Source organism: Panthera pardus, unplaced genomic scaffold (assembly GCF_024362965.1).
Source record: "Panthera pardus isolate Hobbes unplaced genomic scaffold, ASM2436296v1 HiC_scaffold_17, whole genome shotgun sequence".
NCBI lineage: Eukaryota > Metazoa > Chordata > Mammalia > Carnivora > Felidae > Panthera > Panthera pardus.
In genome coordinates this window covers 99,431,537-99,455,923 of record NW_026526732.1, presented here as the reverse complement: position 1 = coordinate 99,455,923, position 24,387 = coordinate 99,431,537, and the positions used below count along the sequence as shown (strand labels likewise).

General features: G+C 38.1%; 1 protein-coding gene across 14 annotated transcripts in view; it reads left to right on the top strand.

Annotated features, from left to right (window-relative positions):
- The window catches only part of MLIP (muscular LMNA interacting protein), a 247,734-nt gene extending 226,029 nt beyond the window's left edge, over positions 1 to 21,705 (top strand). For 2 of the 14 annotated variants that reach the window (XM_019457445.2, XM_019457438.2), the window contains 2 exons: positions 11,448 to 11,501; positions 21,369 to 21,705. In XM_019457445.2, coding sequence (XP_019312990.2) covers positions 11,448 to 11,501; positions 21,369 to 21,374 — 60 coding nt within the window. In that variant the 3' untranslated portion in view covers positions 21,375 to 21,705. Of the gene's footprint in view, positions 1 to 11,447; positions 11,502 to 13,356; positions 13,593 to 21,368 lie in introns of those variants that run through there. The other 12 variants (XM_019457437.2, XM_019457443.2, XM_019457447.2 and 9 more) reach the window with 10 other exon arrangements.
- Positions 21,706 to 24,387: the final 2,682 nt, after the last annotated feature.

The window sequence follows — 24,387 nt, the reverse complement described above, 5'->3', positions numbered from 1 at the left end:
CAACACCACCACTCTGGAATCATAGACTTCTGTCTGGCCAAATAACAGAGCCATTTACCTCAGGACAGGAACTAACCACTGAGGTCATGCGCCTTCCTTCAGTTCACAGATGAGGAAACTGGAGACAAATGTTGCAGAATAATACTCCTAACACACCCAAGGCCATGACGATGTGAGTTATTGGAAGAGACTGGGTTTATCATGAAAGGCCACAGTGCTTTTCACCTTACAACCCCAGGCTGCAACCATGTTTCTGCAGCAGACTCAAAGGTTAGTGCCTAAGAGAACCACTGTACATCTAATACTTTGACAGACTGAGGCCGCCATATTTACTGAAAGAAGTCATCTTGAGGGGCCCCTGGGTGGCTCGGTTGGTTAAGCATCTGACTTTGGCTCAGGTCATGATCTCGCATTTTGTGGATTCCAGCCCTGTATCAGGCTCTGTGCTGACAGCTCAGAGCCTGGAGCCTGCTTCAGATTCTATGTCTCCCTCTGGCTCTCAGTACCTCCCCAACTCGTGCTCTCTCTCTCTTTCTCAAAAATAAATAAATGTTAAAAAAATTAAAAAAAAAAGAAGTCATCTTGAACTTTAGAGGCAAAAACCTCATTTTATCCTCCTCCTTGATAATATCTGTTTTTGTTTCATCTACATAATTAGAAATCCTTCTGTGTGAATAAACCAAGAAAATTTATTTTCTATCATCCCAGAGAGATAAGCCACCTTGCTCTCAATTCCAAAACTTTTCTGGAAACTTTGGGAGTTTCTGGGAATTGGATAACTATTCTGATACTGTAGAATAGAAAACCTTTGAGGTGGGTGGAATAGGAGAAAAAGCCAACTCAAAATTGGTTTTTAATGTTTTTAGATTTTTCAGGAAACCAAAACAGGGGCACGGTTTGCCTATGCCAAATTGTTTTCAGAATGGATGAATCTGTATATGTTCATAAAGAACATTCTGTTCAAAATGGGTAAATGCAAATTAATTGGGCTTTTAACATTAAAAATGAATGCCAGGGAGCAGGTATCTTAAGAGAAACAGTTCTGAAAAATCAAGTGTCAATCATATTTAGTTAGGTTCTCCACTAGAGGGCAAGAAGGACATTTCGACACAACAGATGCCTTAATGACAGGCTGGCATTTGAGACCAGGCATGTTTCACGTTATCTAATCGCCAGTGTTCATTCTTAAAATGTACTTAGTGTAATCACGAACAGTTGACTTTTAAATTTCTTCCAGGAAATCAAGAACAATCAATTCTTATGCCTCTGTCTCTGAGCTCATTTGTTGTCATCTATAGCTGAATTTTTTCATTGTAACCTTTTTAATAAAATCATTTTAAAAATTAAGAACTTACTAATTTATAAGAACTGTGCAGTAGGAGGCAGGCTGGATGGCAATTTTAGTGAGGAAAGGTACACTTGGAGAAAGATGATTTTTAAAGCTCTTATAAAAAACACACTGGCTCCTTAGAATCTATTGACCATACTTGTGTTTTATAGGCATAAAGAAAATAAACTGCCATCAAGTTGCACCTTGTTCAGGTAGAGGCACAAAGGAAAAATGAGTTTCTTGTATATCAGAGCACTCAGCTGCCACCTTCCTCTTCCCCAGTGCATGGTATCTAGAGCTGTTTCCTTGGAAACAGAGCCTGAGACAAGGGTTCAGGTGTTTGTGATTTACTGAGGTTGTGCTATTTCCTGTAAAAGAGAGAGTGAATCCTCATTGAGAAGGACAAGTAGCAGAGCAAATGTGTTCTCAGGTAGAGGTGAGCCTTGGCCTAACTCATAGGGAGGGTAGCATAGATTGCAAAGTTATCCGCCCTTGTGGAAAAGGTGCTGAACTTTGATCCCCACTGTCAGTCAATCTTTGGTTGTGGACCATGATGTGGGAGAGTGTCAAGAAACTCAGCTGAGGGCTAAGGGCTGGTATCCTCAACTGAGGGCAATGGTCTATAGAAGGAGGCAGCTGTGGGCCCTGAAATATGATAAAAACCCTTGTGGAGGCATTCATCTTTGTAAACCGAGTTTTTATAAATTGAGTCTACATACACACACACACACACACACACACACACACACACATACATATATATGTTTACCTTTGAGCACAGTTGTTTGTCTAAACTTCCTTTAATGCTATGACTTATTTTTCAAATGTCTTTTGTATGAGGTGGATCCACATCCAACAGTTCTTGACCTACAAGAACATCAATTTTATCAGTTTGATATGGTTCAACCTACTTTTTTGTCTCATTGCTTTAATTTATTTCATTATTCTTTTACTCAATGTAACAAAAACCACATATACCATGTGGTATGTGCATCGTGGAGGAGTCTCTTATTTTGAAACTTCAGGGAAGAATGTTCCTATGTGGCTTCATCTTGCTTAATGTGATCACTGTTTTACTCCTTTCACTAAAATATAAGCAGAACATTTTTTCAGATTTTTCAATTTGTTGAAGTTTACCCACGTGTGACCGATTCAATACAACTCAGAACATTTCCTTTACAGCTATCAAATAATAGTACCCATTTGCCCTCAATAAGCCTTATGTTCCATATGTTCTGTGAATCAAGTAGAAACCTTTTGTGGAAGGAAGATATGACCATGGGGTTGGACCCTTCTTCAGGCTGTTTAAAAATATTTACTTAGCTCCCATTGGTCATTGAAACACTATCTTAGTTCTACTGAAGCATTAAAATGAAGCATAAGGTCTCTCCTTTGCCCTCAAAGAATCAGAGGTCAAACACTAATCTCAATACTTTGTATTATTAAGAATATATACTTATGATGGTCAGATCTTCTTGTCCATTGAGTTTTTTTTTTTTTCTAGTATATACTGTATTTTCTTGTCTCTTATAATTTTTTTCTTAAGGTCATCCATTTATAAATATAACATTGCTATTCCAGTTTTATTTTGTCTCATTTTGGATAGATAAATCTTTTCCTCTTATTTTCAATTTTTGTACGTTTTCTTGTGTGTGTGTGTATTTTTTATTGACCAAATATTCTCTGGTCTTGATTTTTAATTGTGCCTATAGAGATTTCTCTTAATGTATGAGATTATCTCACTACATGACCTTAATATTGTCATATTATTTTACATTTTCCATTACTACAATTTCTTTTCTCTCCAGCTTTCCACCCAAGAGATTTGGTTTTAGTTTACTAGTTTAAAAGTGATTCATTCTATTTTGTTGTTATGATTGCCCTTAACTTAGGGTCCACATTCATGTTCATATATCCTTATTAATATCTAAATCTTCTAGTAAGACAAGTCTCATCTTGCCCCTTCCATTACCTCTCATCATGTTGATATATTTCATTCTCAATTTTTATTTCTGCCATTTTATGGTTATAATTTCTGTCTTTTACATGGTCTTTCTTTTTTCTATTTTCTTTTTTTAATGGCAAAACCATACTCAGAGTGCTTTATTCCCCTACCTTCCTGAATTTCCTACTTCACCCTCCTGCATTTGTTTCTCTTCTTGATCTAAGAAGGCCTTTAAAGCGATCCTTATTTGGCAAATATTCTGAAGCTTTGTATGCCTGAGAATGCATTTTATGCTTCAAAATTTCAATAACATTTTAACAGTTTATCAAACTGTAGGTGATAAAAATATTAGACAAATATGTAGTATTATAAGCATTTTTATCCTAATTTGCAAAAGATCTCACTCTTTGGAATGGCTAAAACCAACTAACATAACATAACTAAACATAGGGGTTTTCTATGGACTTCTAACTTAGTAAATACCACATCCATTATGGTTTGAAGTTTGAATAAAAACTACCATGGCTGTTAGGATGTGCTTTTGCCGGGAAGATAGCAAGGAGTAAAAGGAGACAGATTGTCCAGGGATGAGATTTTAGAGATGAGATTCTCCAGGGACGAGGGCTGCCTCCAGTATGTAGCCTGTCTGCCCCACTTCCTTGGAGGTGGACTCCATTCCTCCATCTTTATATACACTGCTTCACACTACATTTCAGGAATGACAGGAGCCCCTCCTAACACTCTTACCTTGTCTTCCATATACCTTGAAACTGTCACTACACTCACTGCCTAGCCCCCCCATCTTGCCCCACCTACAGCCTGCAGTGCCTATTGTAACTTGGTCTTAGATTGCAGCCATTCCTGACATATTCTGACAGCCTTGCTTTCCTGATCTTAAGTCATACAGTCCTCAGCTCATTTGCTCTCTTCCTCTTCAACCTCTCCTCCTTACATTCTCAAAGATGCTGCTGGGAGTGGAGTGTTAGGGGAGAGCAGAATGGGGTCTGGTAGGGGGGTGTTTGGAAGTCGGGGAGAACACAGTTTGACCCCATCATGTTTGTGCCTGTTCCTCCTAAGAAACACTTTTCCAAATTTTTGTAATACATCGATTGACATCTGTTGACATACTCCTGGGTCCTGGGATAGGTTTCTTGCAACTTGGGAATAACTAGTTGCAAATTAGGAACAGCTGGAATTGGACTGAAAAATATTTATGAGGCTGAATCTTAATACCGAGCTGTATTTTTTATTTGTCCAATTGGAATATAATAGCTAATAGCCCTTATGTTCTATGGAAAAGAAAGAACAGGGGAGAAAAATATTCCACCAACATTATCTTTTGTGAAGAAAGAGTCTTTTGGTTTATGATTGTATTAGAATTAGTATGATATCAACAACAATTGAAAGCAATGTTTTGCTTGTAGTACTAAGCAAATAATTGTGCCCTTGAAGGAAAGACAGAGAACAAATATGCTTCCTTGTCAATTCCAATTTCAGTTTCCCAAATTTGAATCCCGAATTTGAATGGTGTTGGAATATAGATGTTGTTCCATTTTCATTACAACCTGGAAGCTGTGCAATGAAAAAAGTGAATGGTGTAGTTCAACCCCTTAGGGAAGTCATTTTCTAGTTGAGAAAGAAGGAAGTCTAGATGAAAAATGTGAATAAACACAGGGATGTGGTATTTGTTTTCAAAACAGGCTGAACACAGAGTAGATGAGAAAAAAAAAATTCCATTAAGCTGCCCTTTAGAAAGTGGTCTTTAGAGGAAGGAATTCTAACTGTCCCAAGTCTATCCCTCCTGGGATGGAAGAGAAAAGGCAAACAATAAAAATAGTTTAATTTGGAAATTTTCAACCATATCTAAAAAGACTTATTACAAAGATCAGAGCAGAAAATTCCTGTTTTCTTACTGGTATTAGATTTACTGGTACTTAGACCCCACAATAATGATATTAATGATCAACACTCAATAGGAAGTTTTCTCTGGGTTTATAAAACAATGAAAATATACCAAATGCCAACTGAGTATATGACAATACTCAGGGAATACACAGAGGAATGTTGTGAAACTTTGTAGTATTTATAAACGTTCATACATACAAGGAGCAAGTAGCACAGTTAAGAACTGATATTAAGGATTCCAGATAAGATTCTTTTTTAGTTTTAATTTTTAATGTTTATTTATTTTTGAGAGAGAGAGAGAGAGAGAGAAGGAGGGAGAGGGAGAGAGAGAGCACAAGTAGGGAGGGGCAGAGAGAGAGGGAGAGGGAGAATCTGACAGTGCGGAGACAGATGCAGGGCTCAATCCCGAGAACTGCGAGATCATGACGTGAGCTGAAATCAAGAGCTGGACGCTTAACCATCTGAGTCATCCAGGTGCCCCTCCAGTTGAGATTCTGTGGAGAGTTCATCTTTACCATTGACGGAGGTACAGCTTCTAGCTCAGCTGTGGCTCAGTGCGGGAGATTCCAAGAAAGAAGCACTTTTTTTTTTTTTTTCTGAGACAGCATCATTTATCCATCAACAGAGTTCCTTTTATATGTCACAGACTCACTGAGTTATCTGAGTAGAGGAGGTACCAGAACTCATCTAGTTAGGGCCCAGAGTTTAAAGATGAGGAAACCAAGGCCCAGAGCCAAAGTGATGTTCCCTAAGTCACACAAGGAGTTAGTGGCATAGGAAAAAAAAAAAAAAAATTAAAGATTTTATTTTTGAGTAATCTCTACACCAGCATGGGACTTGAACTTACTACCCCAAGATCAAGAGTCACATGCTCTACCAGCTGAGCCAGCCAGTCACCCCTGGCATGGGAAAATTTTTAATACTTTTGGGCATCACCAAAAAAGAGATGCTGCATCTTTAAATTCTAAAAATAAATATTTAAATTACTGATATTCTGTAGGTAATTTTTCAGGCTAGTGCAGAAGAGCTCTTTAAGACATATGGGTAGGAGTAGTATATTTCTCCCTGTCATTGAGTGCAGGTTTTTCCTCATAGCACATGTCATAAACTGCCCTCAGTAACAGAAAACTTGGATCACTCCCATGTTTTGTTCAAGGCATAGACTTTTTAAAAAATTTTTTTAATGTTTATTTATTTTTGAGAGAGAAAGACAAAGCGTGAGTGGGAGGAAGGGCGGAGAGAAAGGGAGACACGGAATCCAAAGCAGGCTCCAGGCTCTGAGCTGTCAGCAAAGAGCCCAGTGTGGGGCTTGAACCCATGAACCATGAGATCATGATCTGAGCTCAACCAACCACGCTCAACCAACTGAGCCACGCAGATGCCAAAGGCATAGACTCGAGCAATAAGGTGGATCCAGTGTTTGGTATACAACTGCTAGGGTATGATGGGTCCTACCCTCCAGCAGCTCGAAGTCTTTATGGGAAATAAGACAAACCCATATTTCGTACTCTTCATTCCCTTACCAAGGATTTTGAAGGACTTCCACCTTTACGTCGTAAGTGGAGGTGGTGCCTGAGAAGAAGTTTGCAAGACATTTAAGCAGTTCAAGAGAAACTAGAAATACAAACCTGCAGGTAGAGTTGGTAGCCTCAAACACAACTAAATTCATTTCCTTTTTGGGCAAAAGAATTGTGAGTGTTAGGGTGCCTGAGTGGCTCGGTCGGTTAAGTGTCCTACTTTGGATCACGTCATGATCTCAAGGTTCATGGGTTCGAGCCCCACATAAGTCTCTGTGTTGACAGCTCACAGCCTGGAGCCTGCTTTGGATTCTGTGTCTTCCTCTCTCTCTCTGCCCCTCCTCTGCTCATGCTCTTTCTCTCTCTGTCACTCAAAAATAAATAAACATTAAAAAAAAATAAAAAATTTAAAGAAAAAATTGTGAGGGTCAAATAGAACACATGTGCATGATAGTTCTAGCTCAGAATTCCCTTGACTTGCAAAATTTCATACAAATGAGTTCTTTAGGAATGCAGTAAATGCGTCCTAATTCTTCACTAATTCAGAATTCTTTAATTTTGCAAGTCAGAAAATCCTCTTTTCCATAGCCATCTCATTCATTCTTTCTTTCCTTAATTTATTTACCCAGTAATCATTTGCTTGTACTCTGTGCTGAGCAGGTCCTGTGCCAAGTGTAAAGGTCCTAAAACTGAATGACACAATCCACGTGATGCCCAAAGGCTTACACTTTCATAATGACAGCATTATATACCTATGAAATACACGATTTGCTGTAGGTATTGCTAAAATAGTTTCTCACATCTATTTTGAGGGATGTTCTTCAGACGGTTACACTGTAACTTGAGTGGTTCACAAGTCTACACCAGGAAAACGGAAGTGGAAGTTACCGTTTACCAAAGATGAATGGAGTGAAGGAGATTTAGGAGAAGATATAGCTCAGCTAAGAAGCAATCTCAAAGGACTGAATTCTGAATAGCATTTGTAGCACTCTTGCCAATTTTAAAATGTTAACATTTCTCACAAATCTTCCTCTGCTTCATAATTTCTGGTAGCCAAGAAAACCACCTTCATCTTCATGTGGGAGGCCACCAAAGTTAGAGCTTTGAATTCCATTTCTCATGTGGAGTCAAGACTTAAAGAAGTGGTTTAACCACATTTTGCATGTTTTCTTTTTTTCTGGTTGTCGCGGTTCTGATTTCTTCAGTTGGTTTGAGCTCATTTATCTGTCTTTGTTAGAGAAGTTTGTGTTACCTTGGGAGAAGAAGTGACATTTATGAGAAAGCCCCACACTGGTGACAAACACTTCGTAAGGCTTTATATTAGTGTGGTGGCAGCTGGGATCAAGAGTGTAATAAAAATCAACTGAATATTGTATTCAAATACCACTTGTTGATTATCCCACAGTAGTGAGTGAGCAAAGGTCCAATTAATCTGTGATACAATATCCAGGACATGAGTTTGCATCCAGGATAAAAGTATGTTGTGTCTCATTTCACCTGAGCTTTCTATCTCACTCATCCTTCTATGCTGAATAATGCTCTGATGATAAAATTACTAACTTTTCAGTTTCTTTTTGAGGCATAATAGTAATATGCTTTCCAGAACACTTAGCACCAAATAAACAGTCTTGAATGACTCTGTCCTTCACCATACACCTACTCACTGCATAGCAAGCCACTCACCTATGTAGAATTTATTTTGTTTTATTTTTTAAGTAGGTTCTATGCCCAACACGGGGCTCAGACTCATGACCCTGAGATCAAGAGTCACTCATTCTACCGACTGAGCTAGCCCAGGTACCCCTGTAGAATTTATTTTAATGGTTTAGCTTCATTGTTACCATTCTTATTGTGAGAAGATTTTCACACAATATTTTATTGTCCTCTGCACTTAGCATCTCTAGCCCTCATGCAGTACACAGTCTCTCTATTCAGCAGAGATATCAACGCTCAACATTAATTTTCTCCAAGGCTTCTCAGTGTGTCTTCCCTAATCAGTAGGGAGTCATATCAACGTGTCTACCTGATGCTTCTTCACTCATCCTGGGGCATAGGGGGTCTAGAGTTACCCAGGAAAATCTTGAGTCTGTTCCACACTGTAAGGCAATGCTTTAATATAAACCTTCTTTATTCTCTCTCTTGGATTATGTAAATCTTCCAAGCCCCCCGACCTCTCACTCCACTTCCACAACCTTCCATATTTTGTACATCAGTCACAATGACTTTTTCTTTCTTTCTTTCTTTCTTTCTTTCTTTCTTTCTTTCTTTCTTTCTTTCTTTCTTTCTTTCTTTCTTTCTTTCTTAATGAAAATCTGATCACACATGCCCCTTTCTTGCTTAAAGTACTTCACTGGTTTCTCATTGCCTGGAGAATGAAGTCAGACTTCTCATCTGACACATAAGCTCCATTGTATTATGTCTCCAGTGTGGCCTTTCATAACTATACCAGACACTCCTGACTGCTTCTGATCTCTGAATGAGGCACTCATGTCTTTAATATGTGGCTCTTCCTTTTGCAAAATGATGCACCCCACTCCCTTACCCTGGCACCACTGTCCTGTCTCCTGAGTAACTTCCTGGCATATTACCACTTTACCCTTGCTTTGAAAGCACAGTCTCTGAAACTTTCATCCTGGATTCCAGTCATGGCTCTGCCACTTTCTAGTTCTGGACCTGGACTAAGTCATTCTGTCTCTGAGTGCTTTGATTTCCTCATCTGTGAAACAGGGTAATACCAGTGCTCACTAGGTTGTTGTGAAAAGTAAACTAATATGTGTAAGGAATTCGTCATGTGAGTGCATAATAAATTGTTATGGCTAAATCCATTAACCTTCAAAGATATTATTATCACATTTTATTTTACATTTTTAGTCAGCTTGAGGATAATACAAAGGCAAACCCACTGTGATAAAAAAAATCATAAAGAGAAGAAAGCATTCCAAAGCCAAACATAAATGATTAGGGAAATACCAGTTAATTTGGATTCATCATTTTCTGTTCTCGTCTGTTGATTAGGGTAGTTAACACACAGTTTCTGAAATTAAAGATTAAAATGAAATGGATATAAATGAATGAGTGCCTATATTGGAAAGAAGGAATGGAGTATAAAAATAGGTATTACATAATTATTCAATTACTTTTCTAATCTTAGCTGAAAATTTTATTGGAAGGTTTCCAACGTTTTTAAATTTTTGGATATTTATCCTATTATATCTTAAGCGACTAGGAGAAAGAAAATTTGCCATTGTGCAACTCTACTGATTTATATAATTACCCTAGAGCTTGGCCTAGGTATGCTAAAGATTCTGCTGCCTCCAGGACCAATTACCTGGGTTTAAGGTTTGAAATGGTACATAAGTCCAGTCCTGAGCCATACTTAGGATCTCAGGAGACCTCAATGAATGAGAACTAAGCACTTCCAGATGATTTCTGGAATGCTATTTAGATCTCTAGTTGGCTCTGGGACCAGATCATGCTTCTATTTAAAGCGATGGTCTTAGGCAGCTAAGAGTCTTGATGTTATGATACCCAGAGGATTTCATAGTTGGGAACAGAGTGTAATGTTTGGGATTTAGTGAAACTATAGCTTTAAATAAAAGCAGGCTCCATTTGTGAAAATCTGCTGGAACAGAGAGGGAGGGAAGCCTGAGGAGATGTGGAACAGGACCTCCTTGGCTATCCTAGCAGCCAATGATGGCACCCTCCCTGGGCCAAGGCCAGATTGTTGGGCTCCTCTGAATTTTACTAGAGGATTAGGAACTAGTCACTGTTCTACTGATTTACTGATCAAAGCAGGACCCTAGTGAGAGTGAAAGGGGGGGGGGGGGGCAATTATTTTCATAATCCTGATTTGCCCAGGACAATAGTAGGAACAAGGAATGCTCTGGCAAATCAGGTACTGTGGTTCCCCCAAAGTTGAAATGAGGAGAGATGGTGAAAAAAGGGGGGCAGATTTATTATGAATGATAGCTTGCCCCTGCCCTTCGTGTATGTGGGTTCCTTATTCTGCCTCTCTCTTTTCCTGTATTCCCTCTGCCTTTTTCTATCTTAATAGGTTTAAATGTATGTATAATGCTTAGAAGACCCCTGCAACAATAAACATTTCTATATAAGCAAAAAGCCTCTCTCCTATTAAAATGGCACTGTGTTTTAAACTAATTGTAATACCCTCATCCTGTAAGACTGCAATGCTTATGAAGTCCCTATACATTGAGATTCTTAATGTTTGCAATACACAATGCTTTATATTCTGAGGAAGCATTTACTCTCTGTAGACACATCTGCATATACTGGGATCTGAGCATGATTGGTTTCTTTCGCTTTGGAGCTTTTAAATTTGAGGCCTAATGTGAGGAGTGAGACATAAATATAACTTTGTTTCCTCTCTGTGAAATCTGCCATGTGTTTTAACAATTCATTTATTCAATAAACAATTAATAACTATCTATGCTATATGCCAAACACTGTTAAGAGTTTATGTGAGACACAAAGATAAATAAGATATGGTCTCATGCTCAATGTATTCACCACTGACACTTTTTTTTTCTATGTCAAGAATATCTGCCCATGTTTTTAATAACAAATCAAATCAAATTTAAATTCAAATCAAATGTTTACATTTGGAAGAATCTACTGTGGTCAGTGATAATATACTTATGTCATTGCTTAAATATCTATTTAAATGAAATTTAAACATTTATTTCTCCTTACTCCTACCCCTGATCACATCCTGGGCAACTTTTCTGTGAAGCTGAGTCATCCAATGGTGGCTATTCCTGAACATGAAATTCTTGATTCCAAAGAGGTAAATGTAAGATACAATTAGAGATATAGTTATCCATTTCCATGTGATATTAGGTTGTGGAAATAAATCTTATTTTAAAAAATATTAATAGTTAAAGTATTTTTAATATTGAAATTATTTAAATATTATTAAATTATTTAAATATTAAATTTAAATATCTAAATTTTAATTTTTTAAATGTTTATTTTTTTTTTTGAGAGAGAGAGACAGAGGATGAGCAGGGGAGGGGCAGAGAGAGAGGGAGACACAGAATCCGAAGCAGGCTCCAGGCTCTGAGCTGTCAGCACAGAGCCCGACTCGGGGCTTGAACTCACGGACCACAAGATCATGACCTGAGCCAAAGTCGGAGGCCTAACCGACTGAGCCACCCAGGCACCCCAATATTTACATTTTTTAAAAAAGAAAAAAACTAACTGGCCCACTTTGTGTTGTTCAGAAGCAACTGATAGCTGAGTAAGTACATTCTTGCTGCTTGTCGATGTGAAAGGTGGTTCTAGAGGTCCCCATGTGTGTAGTACCTTGATCATAAACCAACTCTTTCTTTCCCAATATCTGTCTTTGTGATTTCCACTTTGGATACATATGTGAAACACTGTTGTCCTGTCTCGACCGTCAAAGAGTGCCCATAATACTTATGGTGGGTGTTGTGAATCAGCGGCCCCAATGTCTCATGGTGTCTCAGTTATAGCTCATTGGAAGGTGTCTGGTGAGCTCACTGAGCACTGCCCCTGATCCCCTGGTAAATTCTGCTCAGGGAAGGTAGCATATAGGCAAAAGCATACCAGTTGAAACATACCTGTCAATTTTCATACAAATGTGCAGTCACTTCACATTTTGTGCTCCTCTTCGTAGGGGCACCTGGGTGGCTCAGTCTGTTAAGCCTCTGACTCCTGATTTCAGCTCAGGTCATGATGTCACGATTCATGGGTTTTAGCCCAGGTTCAGACTCTGGGCTGACAGTGTGGAGCCTGCTTGGGATTCTCTGTCTCTCCTCTCTCTTTGCCCGTCCTCTGTTCTCTCTTACTCTCTCTCTCTCTCTCTCTCTCTCTCTCTCTGTCAAAATAAATAAAGTTAAATTTTTTTTTGTATTTTTATAAATGCTGTGCCAAAGAGGCAAGGAAAAATTGTGTGCAGAAATTTTTAATTTTCTCTTAATCAAGAGCAAGGATAATTGAATAATGTTTCTTCTTCTACATCCTCTAAAAGTGGTAAATGTGAGGGAAAATAAGTAATTTTTAAAGGGCTTTTAAGAAGGGGGTGAGATATCTCATGCTTTCATTTCAGATACCCTTGGATAGTGACTTCTGCAGCCTCCAAATTTAGAAAAAAATAAGCATAATACAAAAGAGAAGTATGAATAATACAACTGCAAATAAAATGTAACTTTTCCCAAAGCATATTTTGTACAATTTAGGGCACATTACCCACTTTTCTTAAACTGAAATTCCTATTCCTGCAAATTTGAAAACTTTCCTCATATGAGACCATGTGGCTCTCTGCTATAACATTAGTCATTAAAACATAAAACTGTGTTATGAATAAGTGTGGATTTCTACCCTTGATCACTTCTTTGATTATTTTTAAATAGGTTTATTGGTTCAATGACTATGGACACATGGAAAAATTTTAATACATATAGCCAAATTGTGTTCCTAAAAAATTGTAACAATTTACCCTAGGAGGAGCCTGTTTTTATAGCTGTTTTCGCATATTCTTGCCAGCATTGAGAATTATCATAATTGCCAATTTCTTGAGAGCTTATTATACATTAAAAAGTATTATGTACTTTACATGCTTTATTTTACTTAATCTTCACAAAACAAACATAAGTACTATTATTGTTCCCATTTTACAGGTGAGGAAACTGAGGCTGAGGGAAATCATTATATTGCCTAGAACCAAATAGCTGGGAAGGGTCTGCTCCAACAGGAATTGAATCCAGATCTGACCGCCTAGAGCCTGAGCTCTTAAGTGCTCTACTACTCTGTCCAGCTTTCTACCTAAATCTCTCTATCCTATCGAAATCTTGCTTCCTTTTAAAGTCCTATTTTAGAATATTAATAATTTAAGAGAAGAAATTATCTTTCATCACATTATTTGCATTGTAAAAATTCTGTACTTTTCTGTGATTTTTGTCTGTTTTGTTTATGCATTATGCATTTATCTACTGGTATTCTTATTGACTTGTGAACTCCCTTCATATATTAAACATATTCACTCTTTGTCAGTTTGCTAGCCCTTTTAGGGTGATAGTGGCAAATTGTGTAACAGTAAAAAATCAGACAAACCATTATGTCCAAAGGTGGAATGACTGAATAAATTTTACACTGATTTTGGTGAGTGTTTTCATAACTTTCCCATTCGGCCATTGAGTTGACAGCCTGCTCTGCATTTCTTGTCACTGATTAATTAGCTTCTTGACTTCAGTAACCTGCAGAGGCTTAGCTTCTCTCCAGCTTTTAAGCCATTCCTTCTGTCATCTGATCTTTTTTTCTTTTTTAAGTAATCTCTACATCCCTCTCTCTATGACCCTACCCACTTGCACTCTGTCTCTCTCCCTCAAAAATAAATAAACATTAAAAAAAGTTTTAAAAATAATCTCTACATTCAACGTGGGGCTCGAACTCACAACACCAAGATCAAGAGTCATGCACTCTACCAAATGAGCCAGCCAGGTGCCCCCAAATTTTGCACATTTCAGAGGAATGTAAAAAACAATAGTGACAATCAAATGTTTTCTTTCTTTCTTTCAAACATAATAATTTTGGCTTCAACTCAAATAGCCTGTTTCTATGCAATAAGAGTGTTTCTACAGAGTAATAGAAAAATCAGCTGGTTATTTAAATAACAAAGGCATCTAGTTCAGCTAGTAAGTGCTGAATTAAGAACCTTTGAACGTGTTGCAGAAAAGGATAGCTTGGATATCATATTTGTATTTTTGCATCAAATATCATAATTCTAGGGACAAACTTAAAATCAAGCTAGTGGATAAGATTAACCAAAAGTGATTTCAACCTCAGATTTCAAACATATGGGAAACAACATAAAGGGAACTAAAGTTTGAAGTTTAACATTTGTGAGATAGTTACTGTTGGTGTTAAAAGACATGTAAATAATTAAGCAAAAGACCATTTTATGCTTCCAGTGTGCTGTGTTTTACTTGTTGGTAATACTGGCATGTTTGGAAGCAGTTTGACAACTTTTTATAACTCCTTATGATATGTGGTCAGACTGTAATATTGACCCATATATTTTCCTCAAACCCTCTCTTTTTAGTTATTTACCTGCAAAGCACCAACCAAGAAAACGATCTGTTTTTATACAACAATTCCATTCTTGTTTTAAAAGTTTTTATTCATTTATTTTGAGAGGGGGAAGAGGGGCAGAGAGAGAAGGAGAGAGGGAATCCTAAGCAGGCTCCGAGCTCAGCCTGGAGCCCAACATGGGGCTCGTTCTCATGAACCATGAGAACATGACCTAAGCTGAGCTCACGACAGTCACTCAACCAACTGAGCCACTCAGGTGCCCCTAAAACATTTCCATTCTTATGACTTTATGGCCTAAGGAGTAAACCATTCCAGTTATATATGCAGTGCAAATAACGAATTATGGAAGAACCTTGACTGGATCTCAGAATTTCCCCCTTGGTTTTTCCTTCATTTCTGAAAGTAGCGGCTTGTCTTTCTTACTGCCAGAGAATCCCACCTAGTATTTTCTTTCAATCATGTTATTTGTAGATACTAGTTTTTAAAATTTGCTTTGAAATTAATTTAAAAACAAACAGACCTCAAATATATCTGATTTGATTTGCTCCTTGTTTTTATAAATCATAAGATTTATAAAATAACTTTTAAAAGAACTAACTCAACACTTTCACTTACAATCTAATTCGGTGGTTCTCAACTCTGTCTGAACATTAGAATTCACTGGGACTTTTTAAAAGCCTCAGTAGCAGGGTTCCACTCCAGGCAAATTAAGTAAAGGATCTCTGGAGGTGGGTAAAGACATTGATTGTTTGAAAAATCTCTCCCGGTGATTCAAATGGACAACAGGAGTTGAGATCCTCAAATTCTAGCTCCTTTATTGGTAGTTTAGGAGGGCAAATTGAATAAGTTATTCAATCTTGGAAACCAACATTTGAAAGTAAAAGCAGGAGAATCATAACAAAAGTTTGTTTTGGAGAATGCTTTGAATTAATTAAAAATCGGGTCACATCTTTCTGTCTAGTGTCATAAAGATTTAACCTGTGCTTTAACCTGGTAGATTAACTTTGAGAGCTCTGCTCTATGTTGAGATTCACTGCAATTTCTTTAGTAAAGCCTAATATTTCTTTCTATTTTCTTTGAGAGTCCCCACAAGCTTTGGAAAACCCATAGGCTGGGCAGGGGATAGCATTTGGCACAAGCTGAGTGTGAGGGTGGGGTGGGGGTATTACATTCCAAAGAATTTTTTTTTTTAGCATTCTATATGGCACTTTTAAAAATAGTTGGCTAATGATGAGCTGTTATACAAGCAAAGGAGGTCACTTTCATACACGTCAATTATTCACACCAATACAGTAGTTTCCAAGTAGGTGTATAACACCATCTAATTTATAGCAAACTCCCTGCGTGCGGTAAACGATTTCTGAGTAGAGTTACTTCAAAGAAATTAAATTCTAGTAGCAACAATTATTTCTGATTATATTCATCATGTCTTGTGAATTTGGCAACACTTTGATCCACAACCATTCTATGACCCACTTGTCCTTCCACAGGCTTAATTGTGAAAGTCATACTGGGGAATGAGATAGAAAGAGACCTGCTGCTCCTCACATCGCCTGCTACATGCAGCCCTAGGCCTATTTTATTTTTAACTTGAGGGTCGATTGATTTCCAAAAACATGATTAGATGCAGTTGATTCTGACCTTTTGGATCCACTTGCTAATAACACAACTTGAGAGCTAATCATTCACCAGCTGCCCATAAACACACACAAGGCAAATTCTTCTCCCATTTTCTCATTCCTTCTCTCTGCAGATTTTTTAGACATTTAAGACTTAGCAAGATAACAATAGTGCTAGCAAGGTGACTAAGACTTTCTGGCTGCTGTGGTGCATATGAGCCTTTTTGTGTTCATTTTATTTTGAATTCCAGAACCTCTATTGATGTTTAAAGTTCTAATCTTAGGGAACACACATCTTGTTCCTTTATCTTTATCCTCCAGATGAGAACATAGAAAAGGGGAAGTCAGTGTCTTGTCCATGGAAGCCACTCTCATTTTCTGGTTTGATTCAAGGGTAAAAATGAAATTATCAAGAAGAATGGGCCCCCTCTACTCCCTTCAGGCAATTTCTCATAAATGTTATTTCTCAAAATCAGGCTTTGATAAATTTTGGATTGCTGAGTTCAAGGTTGTAATCTCAGGCAAGAACTCAGAATCTGGATATTATTAAGTGTTGATTAAAATAAAATTCCTATGCTTTGAAAGACAGCTGGCTAGAGGGCCAGGATAAATTTATCTTATAAACACACCTACTGTGAACGCCTGAATGGGTAGCCCCCCTGCCCAGGCATCCAGGTAGACAAGGCAGTGATAACCAGAAGGACATGCCTACCTCCAGGCGTGGCAGAAATGGAACCCATCAAAATAACTTTCCTGGGTTGTAAGCCTCCTGCCTGTTTTAGGGAAACATAATTTTTAAAAATTCTGCCAATCCAGAAATCATCTTAAAGATAGTAGAGGAAGGAAACAATTTTGTTATTGAATAAGCATTAAACCAGAATGTGATATATATATTGCAATCACACGGAGATTGCAAAGACAGGAAGAAATCTCACCCTGCATACAGCCAAGTCGATATAACCCATTATATATATGTTCTCAAGATAAACCATAATTCAATTCATCCTCAAGTAAGATTGGTCAGTAGCAATTGGGGTTACTACCTGTGTTAGTTAATCAGCTTTACACAAAGCTACAATACACTTTTCACGTCTTTATAACAGGAGGTAGGAATCAGCTGGGTAGGCTCTTATCCTCTCTCAGAAACTAGGAAATGTGAGTGCTATCTCACTTGGACATTTACATTCAAAGGACATGGTTCTCAAAGTCTTGAGAAAGACATTCCTAGGTCTTAAAGCTGACAGAATTCCTGTCTAAATTTCAGAAGAATTTATATACATTTCAACAAGAGGAGAATGTATTTACAACAACAAGGTTTTTTTTAAGATTTTTAAATTGTTTTTGAGAGAGAGAGAGAGAGAGAGAGAGAGAGAGAGAGACTGAGAGCAAGCAGAGAACAGGCAGAGAGAGAGGGAGACACAGAATCAGAAGCAGGCTCCTGGCTCTGAGTGCTCAGGACAGACCTGACATGAGGCTCAAACTCACAGACTGTGAGATCATGACCTGAGCTGTAGTTGGCCGCCCAACCAACTGAGCCACCCAGGCGCCCCTGCAACAAGTTTTTAAAGTAAATGCTCTATGAAGGAGAGATGGAAATTGCTTCCCTTATTTTCAACATGGAGAATGAAGTCTTTTCTTTTTCTTTTTTTTGTTTTTATTAAAATTTTTTTTAATGTTTATTTATTTTTGAGACAGAGAGAGAGAGAGAGAGAGAGAGAGAGAGAGAGAGGGTATGAGTGAGGAGGGGCAAAGAGAGAGGGAGACACAGAATCTGAGGCAGGTTCCAGGCTCTGAGCTGTCAGCCCAGAGCCTGACATGGGCCTTGAACTCAAGAACCATGAGATCATGACCTGAACTGCAGTTGGATGCTTAACCAATGAAGTCAGCCAGGCATCCCTGAAGTCTCTTTTTTTAATTTCTCTTTGTTCTTACACTTGGTTGACAAGGGGGCAGAACTGAAATCTGAGAGTATTACTCTAAGTAGTCATTAAAAAGACACAGGTCTTACTTATTATTTCTTCTCTAGGGATGCAGTTGAATATACTATGTGAGAGGTGCAGGTTTGACAATTTTGGGGGCTCTCCTTCCAAGTCGTCTCAATATATTCATGTTGGGTTTTGTATAGGAGTGAGTCATGGTAAAGCTGAGCAAGTCAGAAACTCCTTGGACTTCCATTCCTGCATGTGCTAATTTTTCAAGATAAACAAACAAAATAAGATCGGGCTAATCACTATTTGGAGCTAGGGTCATCCAGATATTAAGTGTTTTGACCTCTGATTCAATGTTTTGCTCTCTAGCCTCCCTTATACCTACCTTCTCTATCTATCAAGCTATGTTTATAGCACTGCTAATTACTGAACATTTTATAGCTTCTGGCTTCTGGATAATGAATTCTCATACTAGATCTTGTGTTCTCACACCAGAGTTAGTAGTTATGTCAATGTCCAAAACATATTTAAAATCTTTCAGAAAAAAAGTGAGTATGCAGCAATAATATTATACACATTTCCCAGAAATGGCTTTTTTTCTGGATACATGAAATATGGCTTCATACTTACAAGGACACGTATGGAGGTCATTTTGCTTTCATTTGTCAGAGAAGAGTATACATGAATGGTTTTGTATAAAAAGGGAATAAAAAATTTACACAGCACATTCTTCTAAGAAACGCTTTCTGTAACATTGGCTTAAAGTTTTACAGCACTACATTACTTATTATCCAAAGTTCACTCAAAATAAATAAAACAATTGGAATTTGAGTCCCTTCACAATTATGATTTTTAAAAATGCCTTCAGCTCTTATTTATATTTTCTTATTTCCAAAATAAGTGTGTTGTTCAACTGGCAGCATGATAAAAAATCCTGAGGCTTAGTGCTAGTCTGAAAAATAAGGATTGATTGATTTATTTTATTAATGAACTTCGTCTTTCTGAAATGTTGGACCTCTGTTTTTCCCAAGTTACTTGACGCCTTATATACTGAGATGGGCAAGGGAAACTAGAAACTTCATGAAATGTTGAAAATCCTGACTTGCCTGTCATAGGATAATGTATCATTTCAAACCAGCTGCTTGACTGTGATGCCAAATGTTACTTTGATCTGCCAGTGGGTTCAGGAAGAACTGAGAAATAGTGCTGAGTTTGCCAGTGTGACAACAGACAATGGGCTACCTGTTCCTCTTCCATCTGACTCAACTATTTATGTGATGATGAATCTTATATCGGAAAGAGACTTCCGAGGGCATTTCGTCCAATATTTTACTGAATGTTATGATCCTATCTGCAATTATATCCTTATGCATCTTCTGTTTAAATACTTCTGATGACAGACGGTTGATCATTTACAAGCCAAACATAATGTGGGTTTCCGTAGATGGCTGTAACAGACTAATAACTACACCAGCAGCAAAGACAAATAGAAAACACTGGATGGGCTAGGGTTTAGTTTCAAATGCTGTGGCTTGGCCATGATATTTAATCTTTGTGCGCCTCAGTTTCATTCTCTGTAAAATGAGATCAAGGGATAATGGAGAAGATCTGCATTTATGCATGCAAAGTGCTTAGCATATAAAATACATAACACTTCATAAGCATTAGCTAAAGGATGATGATTCCTTTAAATCTCTTGTAGTATTAGCTACCAAATGTCGGTGCTTTCAGGAAAATCAAATAAATGGTAGTTTTTCTTTGTTAGAAAGAAAAGGAGGAGACACGATTTAGTCATTTTCTCCTTTTATTTTAAAGCTTCATAGAATTGCAGATGATGAAGGCTACAACTTACTTATTTTATGACTGATTTTCTGTAGCCAGAACAAATCGGTACATTAGTGCAGGTACTCCCTTGTTTTAGTAGCATTTTCCTTACCTCCTCCTTCTCATCTAACAAATGTGGTTTCTCCTAAATGATACAGACTGTAACCACGTTTCGCAATTCTGCCTAGCTGCCTGGCCATATTGTACTCAGGTTTTCTACCTGCTTTACTTACCTCTTACACATAGCTCGCATTTCTCTTGGAGCCAGCTTTCCCAGACCACTGTGTCATCACCCTATGATCCAGCCCAGAGCATAGCAGGCAGAGTTACTTATAGAAGAGCAGTGGACCTCTTTGCTTCTCCACCTGCCATTTTGGAATGCTCCACTGACACCTGGAAGTATAAAGTTATGGTCATTTTCCTCCATTGGTGCCATTCGGTCACAAAGTTGGTTCAGAGTAATGTTTGAGAAGTAAATTTTTCTTCTGCCCTCATCTCTGATACTTTCTTTTAAACTTTCTTTCTTGACTTGTATAATCTACTGATATCCAGCCCACTCAGTTTAGTTTACATCACCTGTTCGAGAGACTCTAACCCTGTCAAATAGGAACATGGAGAGATTGATGGATCAAGAGATTATGAAAATCCCTCCTGTGCCACACAGCAGCATTATCAAGCCAATTGACTCAATATATGAAACGAAAACAACAGAAGGTTCATTTGCGGTCTCTGTCTTTTGTAGTGTTCCATTTTGCAAAAGCTGGGACTTATTCCAATCCCACTTCACTTTACCTCCTTGTTTGAGATGTTACATTCTAGGGAATGATGCAGTCATCAGTGCTAAAGGAAAGGGTAGCAGCCAAGTGATTGGCAGGTGACAGCTTGTGGGTGGAATATGGCAACGCTGTACCTTAAGGCTGCACCAGCCCCTCAAAGCCATTGTAACCCCTTGAACGAGGCCAGAGCTGCTCTTCTGAGCTCTCAAGAGATCAGTCTAATGTGAAGGTACAGCTGTACCTGTACAGCTACAGGTCTTTGTTATGCCATTAATTGTGGAATAAGAAAGCTCCCAAGGGGGAAAAATTCCTACTGTAAATATTTTTTAATATGAGACTCCATGCCCAAATATTAATATTAATATATAATTAATATATTAATATTAATATATAATTTTCAGATTTTTAACATGTTATTTATCTCATTAAGCTATTATTTTCTCTTATCTTGCAGCAATGAAGTTGGAGCAGAAGCTGAAAACACAGGCCAAGCTGAAGTTTTCTGGAATGCTGGTGCTAATCACTTGCTAGATTTGATGTGTAATTTCTTTTTTCCAGTATGACTGTTTCCTTGATGAACTGCAGTGCAGAAGTGGAAGTAAAAAAAGAAAAAAAAGGTCCTGCAGGCATATAGCATCACAGTACCCTACTAACCTTCAGCACAGGAAAGATTTATCTACAGCTTCTTGCACCACTGTTAGAGCCTTTAATGCCTTCTATTAAGCTGACAGCAATACTAACATGCCCCTATATTTAGCAGCCGAATAAAGAAGAATCATGGGTAAATAGAAGAGTGGTTGTGACTATTTTTCAACACCAGTATTATTTAAGGCACACATTACTTACTGAATCCGGTCTTATTTCCCTTTTGATATATTTGTTTTACATGTAAAGAAAATGAACAACTTAAAAAAATAAGCCCATGCCTGCCTTCAGGAGATACTGATATTGAGGGGTTCATTGGGGTGACCTTGAACATGAGAAAGTTGGTATTTCACATAACACACCCTGGTTTCCTGTTGTGTTTGGGTTCAGGACAGACTCTGTGCTGGGGCAGCCCAGTGATGTTGAGCATCATGTTGTGGGGATGTCCTGGAATCCCTGGTTTCTTGATTTGTTGTCACATGATTCTTGTGATTCAGAATCAGTTCCTACTGATAATCTTGGGAGCAGTAAAGACCGTAGAACAAACCCACACTGTGATGACAATCCTGGGAGCCCACCCTTCTGTGAACCCAGTGCTTACCATATTGGCCGTGCTCAAGTTCTTTCATCTCAAGTAGTCTGTCCTAGCCTTGTCTACATGGTTTCCTTTTTATAGCCTTCTGTCCAGCTGGGAAGCCTAGGGCAAAACACACTAATGGAGAAACCATGGCAATTTGAGACAGAGAGCTCCTGGTAGCAGGTGCGCCTTGCTATTGGCTCCTTTACTTACTTCTTGCACATAATCCTTGCTCCCTTGTAGCCAGCTCTGTTTGAGTCACAGCTCTCTCAGACAAGTGCTTCATTACCCCATTATCCTGGGATAAGGCAAGGCAGGGAAAGTTGTTTACAGACAAGTAACTGGCCTTTCTCATTCTCCACCTGCCATTTTGGAATGATCTGTTGTCAGTCATCAACTGGCACCTGGCAATATAAAGTTCTCATATCTTCTCCATTAGTGTATGAGGCACAGGAGAGCTTTAGTAAAGGTCTCTGCTCACCTCTCTTCCCCAAACAAACAAGCAAACAAGCAAACAAAACTACTTCTCTATCAACCTGCTAAACTGTGTGAGGCATCACTTTAGATTATTAATAACAAATCTCTAGTATTCACTGTGTTCCATCATGTGTCAGCCTCATACCAAATGCTTCATGTGAATTTTTAAAGTTTATTTATTTATTTTCAGAGAGAGAGAGAGTGTGTATGTGTGAGCAGGGGAGGGGGAGAGAGAGAGAGAGAGAGAGAGAGAGAGAGAGAATCTCAAGCTGGCTCTGTGCTGTCAGCGTGGAGCCTGACATGGGGCTTGAACTCATAAACTGTGAAATCACGACCTGAGCCAAAACCAAAAGCCAGGCACTTAACAGACTGAGCCTCCCAGGTGCCGCAGTGCTTCATATGAATTTAACTTAACCTTCACAATGAGCCTGCAAGGTAGGTAATATTATTACTCATATTTTACGTTTGCAAGAACGTTTTCCAAAAGATTAAATCAAGCTAGTAAGTGGTAGAGGCGGAATTCAAATCCAGATACTCTGACCTGAACACTAGCCATTTATTGAGCCATTCATTCTATTCATTCATTTTTGAAAAATGTTTATTTCTTTATGTTGAGAGAAAGAGTACATGGGCAGGGAAGGGGCAGAGAGGGAGGGAGAGAATCCCAAGCAGGCTCTGTGCTTTCAGTGTAGAGCTGCCCCCCCAAATTTATGACAGACTGCTATTATAAGTTTGGGCAAGTCCTTCTATGCAGATGATCGATTATTTTTTTATAACTATCTTCCCTTCCCATGCTATAAGCACATGTTCTTATGTGTTTGATGTATATTCTCATCTTCTTTAATTACACATTTTGAAGATGTGCGTTGGTTTTGCCTGCATTTATAAGAAATGTAAATGATATGTTTATGTTCTGTTTCTCTTTTTTTTCATCCAGCACTATGGGTTTTGAGCTCTACTCACAATGCTCTGTAAATGTCAAGTGGATTGTTTTCCACCTGAAAACAATGTGGTATGCTTTCATCACATGTCACCTACCCACCTGTCCACTGGTGGTCTTTCAGGTTGTTTTCCTCTGCCAGATATGGTTGTGATGCACAACCTTGCATGTACTCCCTTGTAGATCTTTGTGAAGAATTTTCTGGAATATATATGCAGGACTTGAATTGTTTAATCATAAATATACATGTATTTAATTTGACTAAGTCTGTTCAGAATGCTGCTCTTTAGAGTGGACATACCGACCAGAACAATACATTAGGTCTGTTTATATCCCTGTGTTCTTCTCCACCTGTGAAGGTCTGAACTTTGAAATAAGCTATATTATCACTAAGGCATCCTCTAAGATGGGAGGTTGATTTGAAATGATGTCCTATTTATCCTAAGTTTTCCAAGTCTCAGAGACTTTTTATACTCCAACTCATTGCAGTTGTCAGTCAGATATGGGCTCCATTTCTTTCTTTCCTTCCTTCCTTCCTCCCTCTTTCTTCTTTCTTTCTTTCTTTCTTTCTTTCTTTCTTTCTTTCTTTCTTTCTTTCTTTCTCTTTCTGTCATATAATTTATTGTCAAATTGGCTTAACATACAACACCTAGTGCTCACAAAAAACTTGAACTGCAAGAGTTATTTGACTGAGGTCACCAAATTAGAGAATGATAAACAAAGAACACAGTTTTTTGATTTCCTATTGTGTTGTTTCTGCCAAAAGTTGCAACTGAACATCATGGTCTAACCTATTTGATCAGTTTCTCAGCAAAATCAGTCTTAAGAGCATGA